Source organism: Pieris brassicae, chromosome 4 (genome assembly GCF_905147105.1).
Source record: "Pieris brassicae chromosome 4, ilPieBrab1.1, whole genome shotgun sequence".
Lineage (NCBI taxonomy): Eukaryota > Metazoa > Arthropoda > Insecta > Lepidoptera > Pieridae > Pieris > Pieris brassicae.
Genome location: NC_059668.1, coordinates 21801631 through 21816348, shown reverse-complemented (window position 1 = coordinate 21816348; position 14718 = coordinate 21801631). Strand labels below are relative to the sequence as shown.

General features: G+C 36.9%; 1 protein-coding gene across 1 annotated transcript; it reads right to left on the bottom strand.

The window, feature by feature from the left end:
• Nucleotides 1-472: 472 nt before the first annotated feature.
• Nucleotides 473-14620, bottom strand: LOC123708115 (vesicle-fusing ATPase 1-like). The gene is made up of 16 exons (XM_045658632.1): nt 14427-14620; nt 14070-14158; nt 13799-13928; nt 13584-13669; nt 13271-13416; nt 12832-12970; nt 12366-12508; nt 11259-11458; nt 10335-10467; nt 8666-8868; nt 7325-7513; nt 6371-6503; nt 5170-5327; nt 4334-4518; nt 1788-1946; nt 473-1611 (listed from the first exon to the last, which is right to left on the bottom strand). Exons 1-16 carry the CDS (start codon nt 14436-14438, stop codon nt 1476-1478), a joined length of 2241 nt encoding a protein of 746 aa, XP_045514588.1. The 5' UTR covers nt 14439-14620; the 3' UTR covers nt 473-1475.
• Nucleotides 14621-14718: the final 98 nt, after the last annotated feature.

The following is a 14718-nucleotide window of genomic DNA, read 5'->3' as shown; positions in this document are numbered from 1 at the left end:
CATAACACCCTACTTTTAGCAAGAGTCATTAAGTACTAAAATATAACGCTTATAATATTTGAAATTGTACTTTGCGAAAATTGCATGGAACTCGCCTTTGCTACACAGCATTAGTCCAACAGCTACTAGTGATAAGATTCATAATACTATAAATACTTTGACACCTTTACTTAAGCTATAAATAATGCACATCCATTTATTCACTGGCGAACAATAAATCTTATAATTATTAAGCCATGATGATGAAATAACTAATTTTATATTGATATATACGAATGCGACTCCTTTTTCACAATATCATTCAGTGAATAAATGGTTTGTTAATGCAACACAATATACAGCATCAAGCTGTGTCAACACGTTAATAAATTAATATTTAAAACAATATAATACACTATAGACAATTGTTGAGCTACTGCCTATGAACAACCCCAGGATTTCCATGACCGTGTCACACTATAAAAATCAACACTAGAAGATGAAAATATATTTACAAAGTATAAAATTGTCTAAAAATAAAATGTCTAAACCAATACAAATATGACACAGTACACAGAGTTGCATACCACCGAGCCCGAGTGCATAAGCTGCGTAGAGACATTTAGCTCGGGAGAATAACATATATATTACACATCGAAATAACTTTAATAAATAAAAACAAATCAAAATTTTCCCATATCTATAAATGAGTCATATTGCAACTCACAACTATCGTACAAGGTATCTTCGTCAGTGGGATCGTTTTGGGAAGGGGTCGGACATTTATTTCCGGTTCCGGTCGTGTCCTCGCATATGGCCGTATCGTCCGAACTTTCGCTGTTACTATCGATGTATTCGAACAACCTTCGATCATCAGGACTCTTGTCCTCGATAGCGTCAATCGATTGTGAAAGCAGAGCGTCCTGGTACGACACGGCGACCTCTCTGGAGGAGCAAGCTTCTTCCGTGAACCTGCCGGAGTCGCCTAGGTCCGATATGTCTTCGGGAGCGAGAGAGTCCACGATTGCTTTGACCTCGACTAGATCCACGTTGTCTTTGGTGATGGTGATCGAGTCGTCATCTGTGAGATCGGCGTTTGTGACGTCAAGGTCATCCTTGGCCTGGAGGGGTTCGATATCATCGACGCATTTGGTGGAGTCGTCGCTGTCGGAGAGCAGTTCGATGCTCCGATCGAGCAGGCCGGTGTCGGTACAAGTCGAGAGATCATCTTCGAACACGATCTCGACGCTCCTGATTCTCATGAGGGGCATCTTGTTCGGGGAGACCTCGTGGCCTTTGGAGGTTCGGACGATTCTGCCGGAGTCCAGGGGTTCGGTGGCCTCGCTGACGTCGTCGTAGTCGATTTCGAAGCTCCTCAGGTCGGAGGCGCAAGGCGAACTCTCGGTTGAGCGGGTGGCTTTTAATGAAGAAATAAGTGCATTGGGTGATGGAGAGCGCGTGGTATGCGAACGTGGTCCCTAAGGTTGGAGCGACTCTTATTGAATAGTGGTGCCGAGGTCAAGGCCTCCCTCTTCTTGGATCTTCGTGAGGAACTTGAACACCCGGGACGCCTCGTCGGTCTGCTTCACCATGTCTACCAGAGCGAGCAGCTTCTTGATGCCGATGAATATCCTGGAACAACATTATTACTGTAACTGCAAATAGACATATATTTTTTCACTCAGCTTAAGTTATTGATGAGAAACAAGGAACAGAAGAGAAGCAGTATCAACCTTACAATTGCTTTATAAACATAGCTTAAGAAATCAAAAACCGGTAACTGTGGTCTCAGAGTCTAGATGTCTTACTTGGCTCCCCGCAACTCCTTCTGTATCTTCGCTAGGTCCTTCTTCGAAAAGGCATCGCTTTCATCTAGAACGGCCATAACATGCTCCGGCTGGGAGAGATTCGGAACGTGCAGGACGCCCGTGAACGCTGACAACACTTCCATGTCTTCTAGCACTTGGCTGAAACAAATAAATGTGTAAAGGAATGCAAGCAAAAAAACTTATCATGTTACTATTGTTAACTTAATATCGGTAGTATTGGAATTACTTCAGTTGGGCACTTTTCTTCACTGATTCAATATTCACTTTAAAATTTTAGTAATAGCCCGGGTGTGCCAGTGAAGCTTGTTTTTATATCCTTTTCCCTACTTTGACACGATCCCCTCCGGGCTGACTATGACGTCAGTTCCGTAAAAGCACAGAGTAAGTAAACTGAACAACTGTGACACATGCGCTCTTACCTTAATAGCATGATTATATTTCTTTAACTAAAATTAAACAGGGTTTGTATGATAAAATCATTCAAACACCTCTTTTCAAGAATACTGATGCCACGAAAATGGTCAGAGAACTTATAAACCTTATATTGAGCGTCTAAAAGCTTGATCTTACTGATTTAGGAAGTAGGCAATTAAGAGGAAATCTCCTTGAAACCTATAAAATCCTCACCAGTCACTATAATGTTCCAGGAATTAAGAAGCTCTTGATTTTAAGAAAATATATACATTTGAGGGGTAGCTTTTTAATACTTAAGACAACTTAATATAATACAAATTCTCTGAAGAACTTTCTCCCAAAACTAGTAGAAGCTGACTGGAATAGGCTTCTGGAAAGTGTAAATAGTGTCCTCTGTATGGACTCTTAAACATAGGTTGGATAATATCTCCAAATCCTCAAATACGAGCGCATCAGCTTACTAAACTGCTAGTGTATATATACATAATTATAATTATAGTTATAATTCCTATTCTAGTTTGGACCCTCAATACAAGACATTGCTTCTCGAGCTCAAAAAGATCTCGTCCAACTTCGCCACGACCACCTAAACTTCTTATATTTTCGGCAAAGCTAAAAAAATCAACATTTCCCCCCCTTTAATCTGAACGGTGTTCTATAGAAAAAAAATATTTACTTAAACTCGTTACCATAACATACATAATTATACAAATAAAAAACAAAAAAGTAAGTAGGTTACATACGATCTCTTCCAGGCAACTCTAATATGGAACAATAAAATAAAGAAACACTTACAGAAGAAAATAATAAATAAATATATAAGTAGCTAATTACGAGGCAGATGAAAAATGATCAAAAAGAATATCTTGATCTTCCCCTCGATAGTAACATACGTCATACAATTGATCACGTCAACTCAAAATTATCTTCTGTTGCTGGTGCAATTCGTTGCTAGATACTGAGATACGGGAAAAAGCCTGCGAAATTTTTCTATAGATGGAATGCAACCCGTTTTTAGTGGGTGCGTTGCCGGCTTTTGAGAGACTATTTTTCAAACAATTGTCGTATCCCTCAGGGAAGATCGTACTGACGTGAGGCTGATCTTAAATTATCGTGACTCATGTGCAATTTTTATTTTTCATGTATCTATATGTTTGTTTTTTGATCCTGTTTAGTTTTGTCTTAATAACTATATTATGTAATATGGATTTTTGCACATCTTAATTTTTTATCACAGTGGTTGCCTGGATGAGATCGCTCGAAAGCGATAAGGCCGTCAGTTGCCCTCCTTTTGATTTAACTATGTTCAATTTTTATATTGTAATACAACGAAGTGTTTAATAAATAAATATATTTTCAATTGTTAAAAACGCTTTTACGAGAATACTCCACAGCTTTTTCCTATAACGCGGCCCGCGTTATATTTATTTATAATGTAAAACCATCAAGGGTTGTAGCGCCATTGAATCGTTAGCGTTTAATATTTAGGTATATAGCTCCCAAAGAAATGCCATTTTGCCTACTCAAGCTTTCTTAGTTTTTTTTTTGTTTTTTTTTATAAAATAGGGGGCAAACGGGCAGGAGGCTCACCTGATGTTAAGTGATACCGCCGCCTATGGACACTCTCAATGCCAGAGGGCTAGCGAGTGCGTTGCCGGCCTTTTAAGAATTTGTACGCTCTTTTCTTGAAAGACCCTAAGTCGAATTGGTTCGGAAATACTTCAGTGGGCAGCTGGTTCCACATAGCGGTGGTGCGCGGCAAAATTGCCTTAAAAAACGCTCAGTCGTGGAACGTCGGACGTCGAGGTGATACGGGTTTTATGAGAGATCACCTCTGAAGTTCCTCCCAATAGTAGAACCAGATTCGGGCTCTTTAGCATAGCATAGCATTTAATTTAGAATAGTACATAGTGACCAGTATTAGTAGTGGCTTCAGCGTGAGAGTCTCGTCTTTGAACGATGAAGGAAAACATCGTGAGACAAATCATGAAACAGATCCAGAAATCTGAGGCCCAGACCTAAAAATGTTGCAGCGCCACTGGTTATTATTATTAATATGTAATTAGCGATTATTCTTGAACATTATCAAATACATTCCGTTGACAACATACCGTCTGCTACTCGTGCACAGGATGAGCAGTTTCCTTCCTTTAGGGGGCTGCTTCTTGAGCAGCACCAACAAGGCTTGCAGCGTGAGATTGGAGTACCGTGGGCCAATGGGGCCGTAGTCCAGCAGCCGCTCGATGTTGTCGACGAGGATGCACGATAGGGTCGAACGGTAGGCGTCGTCGAAGTACTGAAACAAATTACTTTGTTATTATATTGTCGTTGCCTGGAAGAGATCGCTCGAAAGCGATAAGGCCACCTATTGCCCTCCTTATTTAAATAGTACTTAATTTGAAGTGTTAATTTATAAATATACTGACATATAGTATGATATATGTCAGGAACTGCTGCGATTATCGCCACGTCAATGGACCGTTGATTTTTATTGGCTTTTTTTTAAATAATAGGGGGCAAACGATCCTACGGGATGCCCAAAAAGGGCACTCATCGCAGCCCATGGACTGCCATTTTAGTGGGTGCGTTGCTGGCCTTTCAAGAATTGGTACGCTCTTTTCTTGAAGGACCGTTATTAGAATCGGTTCAGAAATACTTCAGCGGGCAGCTGGTTCCATATAGAACTTTAAGAAAAGCACAGTTGAGGAACGACGGAAGTCGTGTTAATAAGGATGGTATTTTGTATTCTGCCTTGAAGTCCGATGATAAAACTCAGCTACTAATCAGAACAACTCCTCTGAACACTCTCCTTGGTAGCGGTAGAAGATGCAGAAACTAACAAACTCGTCGTAATGCTTATTCAACTAAAACAACAGTGCAAGTTTCATCAAAATCGATTCAGTCGTTTTTGAGATATATGAAGACTATTTTATTTTTTAAATATTACCTTCCGTATTTGTAAACATTTCGCTGTCTCAGTGAATCCGACCATGTCTTCAGGAGAACAGACTTTGACGAAGGGAAAGTCAGAAAGCTTAGCGAGCTGAGCCGCCAACGCTGTCTTCCCACTGTTGGGCGGACCTTCCAACAGCACAGATACGAGTCCTGCGAACAGGTATTAAGAAGATTGTATCGAGTTTCTTTTCTTCACTCATGTCAAGTCAGCGAATGTCAGAATACAAAATAATTTTTAAGAAGGTCGCGATGACCACGCACGCTGAAAAGCACGCGAAACGTCGGAAAAAATTATGTAAATAATTATAAGTTTTTAATAATAATACATAGCTTCTATCCGTTCAAAAAGTGTTTTTCTTAATGTGTAAAAGCTATGTTAACAAATGATGTCAGTAAAAGTATTCCAAAAACCTGTTAACTCCTGCATTTGTGATCAAAATTACCTTGCTTTGTATACGAAAACATCGGTTTGAAATTACAGAGAACCCGCGCTGTCCCGGAATACATTACTAAATGAAATGTATAAAAAAAAAATGTTTTCATTTGAAGATTGACCAACTGCTGACACGTCTCACATAGCTGTTCCATATTCTAACAGCTGAAGAAGAGATTCACCGCCAGCTCACAAGAATAATATTAGGTCCTTGACGTCTGTCAAGTTTGACATGTGAAATTGACGTTTTGTCGTATTACTTTGACATCAAATATCTCCTCTTTTGTTTAGTTATTAATTTAATTTTCCCTATATATTTTTGTCTTTACGTCTCTCATAAAATGTCATTTATGCTGAAGATGAGATTCACCGCCAGCTCTCAAGAATAATATTAGGTCCTTGACGTCTGTCAAGTTTGACATGTGAAATTGACGTTTTGTCGTATTACTTTGACATCAAATATCTCCTCTTTTGTTTAGTTATTAATTTAATTTTCCCTATATATTTTTGTCTTTACGTCTCTCATAAAATGTCATTTATGCTGAAGATGAGATTCACCGCCAGCTCTCAAGAATAATATTAGGTCCTTGACGTCTGTCAAGTTTGACATGTGAAATTGACGTTTTGTCGTATTACTTTGACATCAAATATCTCCTCTTTTGTTTAGTTATTAATTTAATTTTCCCTATATATTTTTGTCTTTACGTCTCTCATAAAATGTCATTTATAAAATGAAAAACATATATTTTTTGTTCCGTACCGCTCGCTTCAGTAGCCCGGGCCTGTTGTATGTACAACTGTCCGTCTTCGAGTACCGACGAAACGGGAGATCCCCAATTGATGACGCCACGAGCCAAGAAGTGTTCCAATGCCTCCGCTGCGGTCCCGAAAGCCTGAAAAATAATTAAATTAATGCCAGTTTCTGCTTGCGGTTTCCTTAGACTTCCTTAATGAAATAAAATTTAAAAAAATACCCAGTTTACTGACATTCTTTCAGATTGACTGAATACATATTTCATTCATTTTCAAACGTAAAATAATAATATAATAAATAAACTTAAATTATCGTATTTCTATTTTTAATGTATCATCTTTTTAGTTTAGTTCGCTTTTTGTTTCTGCTTAGTTTTGTCTTAATAACTGTGTATAACATGTATTTTTGCACTCCTTGCCTACCTTATGTAATTTAATACATGTTTTTGCTTTACTCACAGTGGTTGCCTGTAAGAGATCGCTCGAAAGCGATAAGGCCGCCAGTTGCCCTCCTTTTGATTTAATTATGTTCAATTTTTTATATATTGTAGTGTAACGAAGTGTGATTAATAAATAAAAAATCTGTGGTCTTTTTAGGTCTAACCCTCAAATTGCTGTATCTCTCATGTGTATTTTACAATAAGATTTTCAAGTAGGTGATCAGCCTCCTGTGTCTGACACACGCCGTCTACTTTTTGGCGGCAAACCGGTTTCCTCACGATGTTTTCCTTCACCGTTCGAGCGGATGTTAAATGCGTACATGGAAAGTCACAGGTGCACAGCTGGTGATGGAATCGACGACCTCACACATATCTTTAATATTAAAAAAAAAACTATGAAACTTTTTATTGACACTCGTGCGCAACTATACGTGTGTCCACGCTCGAGCGTAAGCCGCGAGTGAAACAGCGCACTTCGACATATTGCTAGACAAAATTTTAACACACAAACAAACACATACCGGTTTGATATCGTTCTCAAGGGCGTGCAAGAAGTCCGTCCTCTCCACCATCAGCTTCTCCATGGCTTCGGGGTCTACCTCGACCTTACTCGAGGCCTTGATCAGCCGGTTCATGGCCGTAGACTGGGCGGCACGCACCAAACCCTCCAGTTCCGCACCGGAGAAGTTCTTTGTTATCGCCGCTAATTCCTGCAAATATTCATTAAGTCATTTCATATTAAATAAATAAATCTAGTATAAGCGTCATTATAATCAGTGGGAGAAGTTCGTAGGCTGACCTAACCAACGAATTCAGACGTAGGATGAAAGAAAACTTCTTATGGGCGCTTTGAAGACAAACATTCTGCGACGCATATTCCCGCTTGGCGGCGTTACAGTTGCGCTTACGAATCCGATGTAGGCCTAACTGAAGAATTAGCTACAAGAAGAAAAGAGAGCGAGAGAGACGGACGTTCCACCAGTCTATCATAACTACGAGAGCGGGAGAGACGAACGTTTCTCCAGTGATAGATAGTGGTAGAATAACTACGAACTAAACCGGCAGTCCCCACTTGGAAGCGGCAGCACACGCAATCCTTATTGTCTTCAAACCTCAACGTCAAATAACCTTCAAAAGGCACGTGTATAAATTTGACAATTATCGTACTATTCGTTTGTGAGATATAGTATATTGAGTGAAGGAACTTTTGTTTGTATATAAAAGATAAAAATTTATAAAATATTGATGTCTGGCTAAAATCTATTTACGCCAAGGCTTGGCTTGATAAATCCGGACTCTGCACCAGAAAATGCAAGTTTTGAGAATGCAATAATCATTGTTTTTCTGTGTTAGCTTACGAACTTGTCAGTCCAACTGCTATGTTTTTGATGTTATATTAAGTTTTATATTTCTGAGTTGTTAAATTGTGTGTCAATGATTATTTCTTTTAAATTCTCCCCAGAAGATGAACCAGTCTTTATAAGGAAATTGTATTTGTTTTTAAACAAACAAACTCCGAAGGTTGACTACCTTTAGAATTAATTTAACTTTTTTTACTATTTAAATTTAACTTCTTTTTTGACGTTCATAAGTGTCTTTTTTACCTATATGAATAACGTTATTTTGAGTTTGAGGCGAATATATTATAATACAAAATAGTTCCCGTAAAGCACGGATTAATATATTTGAAGTGTATTAAATAAGTGACAATACATACGATACAAGCAAATAATTAAATTTTTTTTAATAACTAATAAATTTTGATAAATAATAAAAAAGGGGTTTTTTTCATTTATTTTCCCTTGAATTACAGTCTATTTTTTTTGGGTAATAGGGTTGTTATGTAAGAGAATGTTATTTACCTTGCTATCAACATCTTCGGCTATCTTCTTGTACTCCTTCATACGCTTCGTGTGAATGTTCAGAATTTGGACTCTGCCATTCTCATTGGGCAGACCGATCTCCATCTGGACTTCGAGACGACCGGGACGGAGCAGGGCCTCGTCTATCATGTCCCTTCTGTTCGTCATACCGATCACCAGAATATTGTTCAACTGGTCAACACCTATATAACCCACAAAAAATCGGTGTTAGCCCTATACTGGGATTATTTGTTGGTATATCGTTAAATCTGGATTAATTATTCTTTTAATTTATGGCACAATGTTCAAGGCGACGAGAACATGGAGAAACTGATCGTGGTTGGACGCAGAAGGCAAAAGATCACGTGGCTTTTCACCAACCAGTTGGCCCGATCAAGTGAAAGACTCATCCTCCTCAAAACATGGAAAGAGAGGCGCTGGACAGAAACTGGTGGAAACAAATTGTCCGCTCCAGATCTTTCGTTGCATACCACGACGCACTGACATGATCTACTGACTGAAGATGGCAGGGATTACTGTCTGTTTGCTGTTTTTAAGGCAAACGCCAAGCAAAGACCGTTGTTTTTCCGGGAATCGTGAAATAGGAAATTTAATCAAATAAGCAAGAATACTTTATTAAGATTGATGAGGGGGGCAATGATGGTGATTTAGAACCTATCGAATTATTCTTAAGCATTTAGTACATTCTCTACATATGTTTTTCTATATAAATAATTATTAAATAAACCCATTATTATCTGTCTAATTATGAATCAACTACAAGTGTCATAATTTTTTATGAAGTAGTAATAGCAAAGGTATTTTTTTATTACCCAATCTTCCCAAATCTTACACATTACAATGAATTATTGTCAAATGAATAATCACATTTTTTTCAAATTCGTCGTGTGCGTAGGAGAAAAGAAAGAAAAGAAAGAAAAGAAGAAAGACGGTGCGCTCAAGAACCGTCAAGGCAGCTTTGCTAATGTAACTCTTATATACTACACGTTATAGAATTATATAATTTATAGAACAGTTGACAAACGGGTAAAAATCTCATCTGATGTTGTCCGCCGCCCATGGACACTCTCACTGGCGTGTGCGAATTAGCACTCTTAATTCAAGGTCGAAACCGAATTGATTCGGAAATACCTCAAATCTCACCAAACGTTTTCTAGTGTATTTATCGACGCTAACTCGTAATTATGTCGCAGTAAACTAGTTAAATCAGAGAGTTAATTGAATCTCTAGACAATTAAAAATCAATATTCAATCAAGTCGCTAAAGTTCCGTCAGACAAGTGAGTGAACGAAACGTTTGACGAGTTTCCTAAACGTTCCTAAGCAATAAGACTAACCTAACCTAACCATTTACAATAAAGCAAAACATGGAATCTCCAAGCTCTCAGTTCTACACGATCACACCGAAATAACATAATCATGGCAGAGTCTTGTTTAACGTTGTTAATCAACACGCTGGCTTTCGGTCAGACATATAGTTAAACGTTTTCGACGTTGCTTTATTTAAATCAAAATGCTAGCGACTTTATTGAATATCGATATTATCAACTGTCTAGAGACTGAATTAACTCCCCTATTTAACTACTTAACGCCAGTTATATAGCAACATATTCTATCGTTCCACATTTTAGCCCATACCCCAGGCTTACCATCGATCTTAGAGAGCAGTTGGTTAACGACTGTGTCGTGAACTCCTGTGTTTCCTCCCGTGGAGCCTCTTGCTTTGCAAATTGCGTCGATTTCGTCGAATATAATGATGTGTAAACCACTGTTTGGACCGCACTAAAATCATATAATGTTATTGAGAAATGTGCCTCTACAATTATCAGTTTAAGTCTGAGATTGTATCTGTTAATTTGTTTTGCCTGACACACACCGTCAACGTTCTAAGTGTTCTAACGCTTTTGTACCATCTCATCTTAGGCTTTTTTTTAAATTCTTATACTAAACTTACCTTTTCTAACACCCCCACCAGTTAAGAAATTACTAGCAAATTGTTAACAAAACACTTAATCTTCAAAACATAATGAAAAACTGAAATTCAAATTTCTAAAAATTTTATTAAATTTTCATAGCCTCCCTTAACAATGACATTGCCCTACTGTAGGGCTTTGGAACCACAAACCACTGGTCTAAGGCATTATATTCCTCACGATGTTTTCCTTTACCGTAAGAGTTATTATTGAATTGACAAAAAAAAATCATATGAAAATATTAATTATAAAATTTTGATATGCCTTTAAATTTTTATTTATTTTAAGATTACAATTAAATAATTTCAGTAATATTTATTAAAACAAATACTTTTTTTATGAGACAGTAGATACACGAGCAGTCTAACATAAAGTTAAATTTTTACAGCCGCCCATGGACACACGCAACACTAGTTTGCAAGTGCGTTACCGGCCTTAATTCCTGATATTGTCAATGTATATTTGTGAAAGAACTGGCTTCTCGTATTGTCATATTCGTAAAAACTGCGAATTTATATAACTAATCATCATAATTATAGAAGTTAAGCTGTTTAAGAAAAGTCTTCTCAATGTGTATGTGTGTGTTAAAATTATAGTTACCCTTTTCTCTTCCTCCTCAGCATCAGCAAACAACCGACGAATGTTCGCCTCACTTTCGCCCACATATTTGTCCAATATTTGCGGACCGTTGACGATCTTAGGCTCGCGCGCGTTCAACATTTTCCCAATTTGGCGAGCCATCAAAGTCTTACCCGTACCAGGCGGACCGAAGAGAAGAATACCCTTCACGTGTTTGCACCCTAATAAGCATAAAAGAATAATCAACCCTCGTCAACCTTCAAGCTCCATCATCCACCCATCGTCAGGTCAGTAATACCAGAACATCGTTCCCTATGTTAGCCCAAACAGTTCTTCATTAACTGCAGCTAATATCCCAAAACCCCATCATGATTGTTCCAGTCATTTACAAACTATATACAGATACACCGTGGTGTAGATCAAATATCTTCATTTGGTTTGGGACCATGTCCCGCTGTCTTGTTCAAATATACTTTATACAAAGCTTTTAATTTAAAAACATGTTAAACATTTTTTTCATTTTTAAGAAAACACTTTTTAAACGGATTGAAGCTATGTATTATTATTAAAAACTTATAATTATTTACATAACTTTAAATTTTTTCCGACGTTTTGCGTTCTTTTCAGCGTGCGTGGTCACCGTGACCAAATCCATAGCTTCAATCCGTTTAAAAATTGTTTTCTTAATGTGCAAAAGCTATGTTAACAAAAGACAATACTAAGATTATTTTTATTAAAAATACATATATTACAGGTGTCTGAATCGAGGCTGAACATTTTTCTCATTCAGGCTTTCTTAGTTTTATGAGCGTGGCGATTTCCGAAATCGTCGGGGTTACGCTCGAGAGTATAGCCAGATGCAGGCTCTCTCTTCGACTGTTATATTGTACACGAGTGGTTAATATAGAGAAAAGGAAAATCCTCTATTATTTACAGCATCCCGATGAGCCAGGCACCGTACAGTTTGGTCCTTCGGGCCGAAAACTCATACATATATCATGTGGGGTGTGGTTAAGTTTAGGCTATCTTACGTCCTAAGTTTGACGAGTCAATTTTAATGCTTTATTCATAACTAATAAATATAAACTTTAAAACAGTATAATTCAATATAATGTAATACTTCCTTACCCAACTGCTCGACCACTTCTGGTGGGAAGACTCGGGAAGCGAAGGCTCGTCGGAAGATGGCGTTGAACTCATTATCCAAACCACCAATTCCCATCTTTCCGAAGTCCCAATCAGGATTTATGATTGACTGTCGAGGTTGTTTCCTGTAAAACATAAAATTATTTACATAATGTAATGCAGGTATTCAAAGTTAATTATTAAACCTTCATATTATGATTGTATTTAATAAAATAAAAAAACTTTAAGAGAAGCTTGTCGACTCCGACCTGTTTCTGTGTCCCAAATGTTATAGAGAACATCAATTGAAACAATGAAAACATAGGTACTCTGTTAACTGTTACATATTTAGTTATTTATTGAGTTCAGATGAAAATGTTGTATTCATTTATTGTTTGCAATAGTCGACCAAGAGAAAAAAATTAAAAAATATTTGCGGCTGTTCAAAATCAAGCATTGAATTTCTTACCCCTTAGCCTTGCCAACAAGGTTAAGTGAAGAGTTCTCAGCCTTGTCAAACTGAATGCAAGCATCGGGAAGTAATCGGCCCATCTTTACTCTTCGAGGGACTGCATTTGCTCCTTGAGCTAATGCCTGTACATCCACAGCTAAAAGAAAATTCCAAAAATTTAATTCTCTATCTTGCGATAACAATGAAATGATATAGATTTAAATATGTAACATGTAAACAAAATAGGTAACTAATCCGTTATTACCTTGCTCTACATCACATGAAATAAAATTTGTTCAATGAAAAAATAAACACAAACTTGGTATGTTGAAATAGAAGTATGCGATTACATGATAGTAAGACTAGAAAACTAAATAACCATTTTTCGATAGCATTATCTGCACTATGTTCAAAAAGAACTTTTAAAAACAATTTTTCAAGATAATAATCCTTTTACCTTCTAAATTCTTTACAATCAAGGAGAGTACTTTTTTTTCTTGGAAGGAGAAGGCCAATTGCTGACCAACTGTGAAAACCTGATTGGAAAACTGTATTAGGAAGTCCCGTGCCATCTGTTCTGAATCGTAAGGCTCCATTGATGTTCTAGAAATACAACATTTATTTTATTAAGTCGGTATATAACATCTGATGTATATACAAAGGACAGTAAAATTATAACACAGTTATTCCGGTTTGAATAGCTTTCCTTCTCTTCTTTAAGATTTAAAAGCATAACTAAAATAGGTGCAATATAGTATAGAAAATCTTACGTCTTCTTAAGCATGAAATCAGCTTCCAAAGTAACGCTGCAGAGGCACTCAGCGCTTTGAGGCTTGAAGACACTGACTTCAATAGGCTACAAATAGATTTACAGTTCAAATAAAATGAAAGATGACTCTTCAAAATATTACACAAAACAAAATTGGAAAGTCAGCATGATAGTCAGGTTAAATATGATTACATAATGTATTTTGCTTTTTTATACCTGTCCAATAGATAATGTTGCCCATTTTCTTTGTGGAGCAGAAAATCCCACAGTCCCCCTATCAACTCCACTGTAAAATCTGATACTGAAGACAAAGTGCTGGGATGGGCCTGTTGATACTTCAATGTGCCTAGAGAAGAGTTCATTAATCATAAAAAAGACTCGATTTTAAGTTAAAAATATAAGAAGCTAGTCAAAATCTTTAAAATATGATTAAATTTATGTATCTTTACCATGTAATCTTTAATATACAAGGTTTGCTATAGCTTACTTGACATCGCTAGGAAAGTCGTCTGGATTTATGAGAGCACAGTTAGTGATCGCCAACTCATCTGATGGGCATTTGGCTGCCTTCATTCGCTGTGAAATATGTAGAAATTATAGACGAAACATTGTGTAAAATTGTTAATTTAAACAATAATAAAAGTAAAACAATCACGCAATACTCGATTTTTTATACTCTTTATGGTGTCTGTGTTTTAAATACAACAAATATACATAACAAACATATAAACATACTTATAAAAGTAATATAAACATTTAAAGCGAATCTATTGTTTATACTATTACAAAACTAATAATTAACGCCATATGTAGCTAATTAAATTAGAATTATATTTTCACTTACCATTGAAGGCATTTTCGATGATATATTTTTATTATTCTAAATTATGATTTAATTAAATGACAGTAATGATTCACGTTGACTGCAATGACATCAACCCTAAAATGACCACTTATTACCACTTCAGTGGTTAGTGGTCTAGTGATGCCTGTTGAAAGGAAAAGACTGCAGTAAAATATTTTGGGTTGACTCTTGCGTTTTACTACAAACTGGATCAATAAAAGCGGCTAGTGTTGCTATTGATCGTTTTCTACAATATCTTTTAGGCTTTCCTTTCCTCATATGTAATCAAAAC

Bases quoted from the DNA above. Each gene is read 5' to 3' on its own strand.
- LOC123708115 (XM_045658632.1), bottom strand. The intron at 12,509-12,831 runs GTAAGAAATTCA...TATGTTTTACAG, and splicing joins CTTGTTGGCAAGGCTAAGGG to GAAACAACCTCGACAGTCAA. The intron at 1,947-4,333 runs GTATGTTGTCAA...TATTTGTTTCAG, and splicing joins CTGTGCACGAGTAGCAGACG to CCAAGTGCTAGAAGACATGG.